Source organism: Egretta garzetta, unplaced genomic scaffold, assembly GCF_000687185.1.
Source record: "Egretta garzetta isolate BGI_Z169 unplaced genomic scaffold, ASM68718v1 scaffold64, whole genome shotgun sequence".
Lineage (NCBI taxonomy): Eukaryota > Metazoa > Chordata > Aves > Pelecaniformes > Ardeidae > Egretta > Egretta garzetta.
The window spans coordinates 2,946,815-2,949,436 of NW_009259596.1; the positions used below are offsets into that span (position 1 = coordinate 2,946,815).

The 2,622-nt window shown below is 37.8% G+C and overlaps 1 protein-coding gene across 5 annotated transcripts in view; it reads right to left on the bottom strand.

Moving 5' to 3' along the window:
- Positions 1–2,622, bottom strand: part of POT1 (protection of telomeres 1) — a 71,835-nt gene that overhangs the window by 32,307 nt on the left and 36,906 nt on the right. For all 5 annotated transcript variants that reach the window (XM_009638161.2, XM_035893696.1, XM_035893695.1 and 2 more), the window contains one exon: positions 475–765. In XM_009638161.2, coding sequence (XP_009636456.1) covers positions 475–765 — 291 coding nt within the window. The remainder of the gene's footprint in view (positions 1–474; positions 766–2,622) is intronic.

Below are 2,622 nucleotides of genomic sequence, written 5' to 3' on the forward strand. Positions count from 1 at the left end.
CAACCAAGCTGGTGAGGGGTCTGGAGCACAAGTCATACGAGGAACAGCTGAGGGAACTGGGGTTATTTAGTCTGGAGAAGAGGAGGCTGAGGGGAGACCTGATCGCCCTCTACAACTACCTGAAAGGAGGCTGTAGGGAGGTGGGGGTCAGTCTCTTCTCCCTGGTAACAGACAATAGGACAAGGGGAAATAGTTTGAAGCTGCGCCAGGGCAGGTTTAGGCTAGACATTAGGAAAAACTTCTTCACTGAAAGGGTTGTCAGGCTCTGGAATGGGCTGCCCAGGGAGGTGGTAGAGTCCTCATCCCTGGAGGTATTTAAAAATATAGATGAGGTGCTTAGGGACATGGTTTAGTGGTGGGATGGCAGGGTTAGGTTAAAGGTTGGACTCGATGATCTCAAAGGTCTTTTCCAACCAAAGTGATTCTATGATTCTAAATGAATCTAACAAATTATTTTAAAAAAGTAAATCCTACCTTTAGAAGAAAAGAAGATCCATCCACTTTTGCTTTTCCTACCAGCTGGCAAGTGAGATCAAAGAACAGCATTGGCTGAACACCAGACAATTTTGCTGCTGGTCCAGAGATGGAAAGATTACTGGCTGCCCAAACACGCAATTCTTCTATTGTTTTCTGTTCTTCATCCATGAAAGTGTACACTTTGCTAGAGGTTCGAGGAACTACTGGTGCTCCTACAGTTCCATCAAATGTCAAGGCTGCAAATCCTGCACTGGTAATTCCCTGCATCTGTCCATTGTATTCCCTGATCTGTAAGAAAATATGAAGGAAAAAAAAATAGTTGCACTGCATCGAAATATACATACATTTCTGTTTTATCATGCGCATGAAGAATGGACCATTGATCATTTTTATTCCTGGTGCTATTAGGAGAACAGAGTCAAAATAAAAACAAAACAAAACAAAAAAGGAAATTAAACAAACTGAATAAGCAGTAAATATAATCTAACAAAAAAAAATTTAAAGAGGCAGACTAATACCTACCTGTAAATATACAGCATCAGCGCAAACTATTTTATTCACAAATCACAACATGTTTGTGTGGGGAACAAATCAGGATTGCTTTTCCAGACAGGGAAACTGAGGCATGAGAGGAATTAATTTTTAGGGGTCACACAGCAGGGTGATGGCAGAGCAAAGTTATTATGGATTCTTGTTTTCTGTCTCTCACAATAGCCCTGTTTCCTGATATTATGGAACTAAAAAAGAAAATATCAGTTCTAGGAGCTATTTTTTTTTCCATAAAGTAAACAGTGACCAGCTTTCATCCCTTGAATTATGAATATGGGTTTCACAATTTGTTTTATGTCTACTGCCCGGCACATGACAGGTCCCTTGTATCCTGCTGATGTAGCCGTGTATCTGCTACCATATAAGACACGGTGTTCAAAGTCTGAAGCGTTTCTTCAAGGATCTAGTCCAGTCTTCCTGTTCCCTGCACTTTATATACATATCAAAGCACTGCATGACTCATTATCCAGAAAGCTCAAACCATTTTTTTTTTTGTTCCATACCTTTTTAATTAAAATTTGCTTACCAAAAAAGCAACAAGACTTCTGAATATAGCATTTGTGAGACAATCTAGTTTAGGATTCCCAGTGCTCAATTTTCACATGGTTGAAAATCCTACTGATTTTAAAGTGCAGAATCTGGAAAACGTGACAAAAGTTCTAAACAGCAACATTTTTCACCAAAACATTGCCAACAATTTAGGCCTGTATTTTATAAACACACTGGAATTTAAAAAGCACACAAATCAAGTATTCCTTGGAAATTCATAAACAAAGCAGATCAGTCTTGGTGACAGCAACTCCTTTAATCCCTGCTACTTTGACATAATGCATAAATGCATTAAGGAACATCTCTAGGATAAACTTTAATTTACTTCAGCATTCTCCAGACCTGACCAATGGAGCACATCATGATGTAATTTTTCTTCACTGTAACACTGAAAAGCTTTAGTCTTTTAACCTTTAAGTTTAAGTACTGAAAATACAAGAAACGCCAATGGACGCACAGGGAAAATACATACTTTCATAATCAATTCATACCCATTACCCCGGATCTGGAAAAAAATGTTTCACTATAACACTAAGATGTTATCTAATATAAACACAAAGATTTACTTTAGTTGCTGCCACTGGCATTATATTCCATAGCTTCTTAAAACAGTTAACATCCAAAGGGGAGGAAAATTCTCTTTCATCACTTTTATTCATTCATCCGCTATCAAAAGATACTTCAAGCATATTTTTAAGTATCTTGTCTGACATGTCAAATATTTCTCCAAGTGTTTTAATTTCCAATTTACCTACTTATTTCTTCACTAATTCTTTTAAATCATCATCAAAAATATCGTTATTACTTTCTTACTAAAAATCCTGTCCTAGACCTCTAGCCTATTTATGAGGGCTCTAAACCTTTCAGGAAACCAGTTCAAGAAACTACTTCATCTCCCTGGGCTTCCACTAATATTTCACCAAAGACTATCTTCCCCATTTCCCAGATCCTTTATGTTATGAGCATTAATGAGGCTGTGCTTGAACATACTGTTCTTCTGACACCTAGTACCCTAACTTAGTGGATTTGAAATCAGCCTTCATGTAG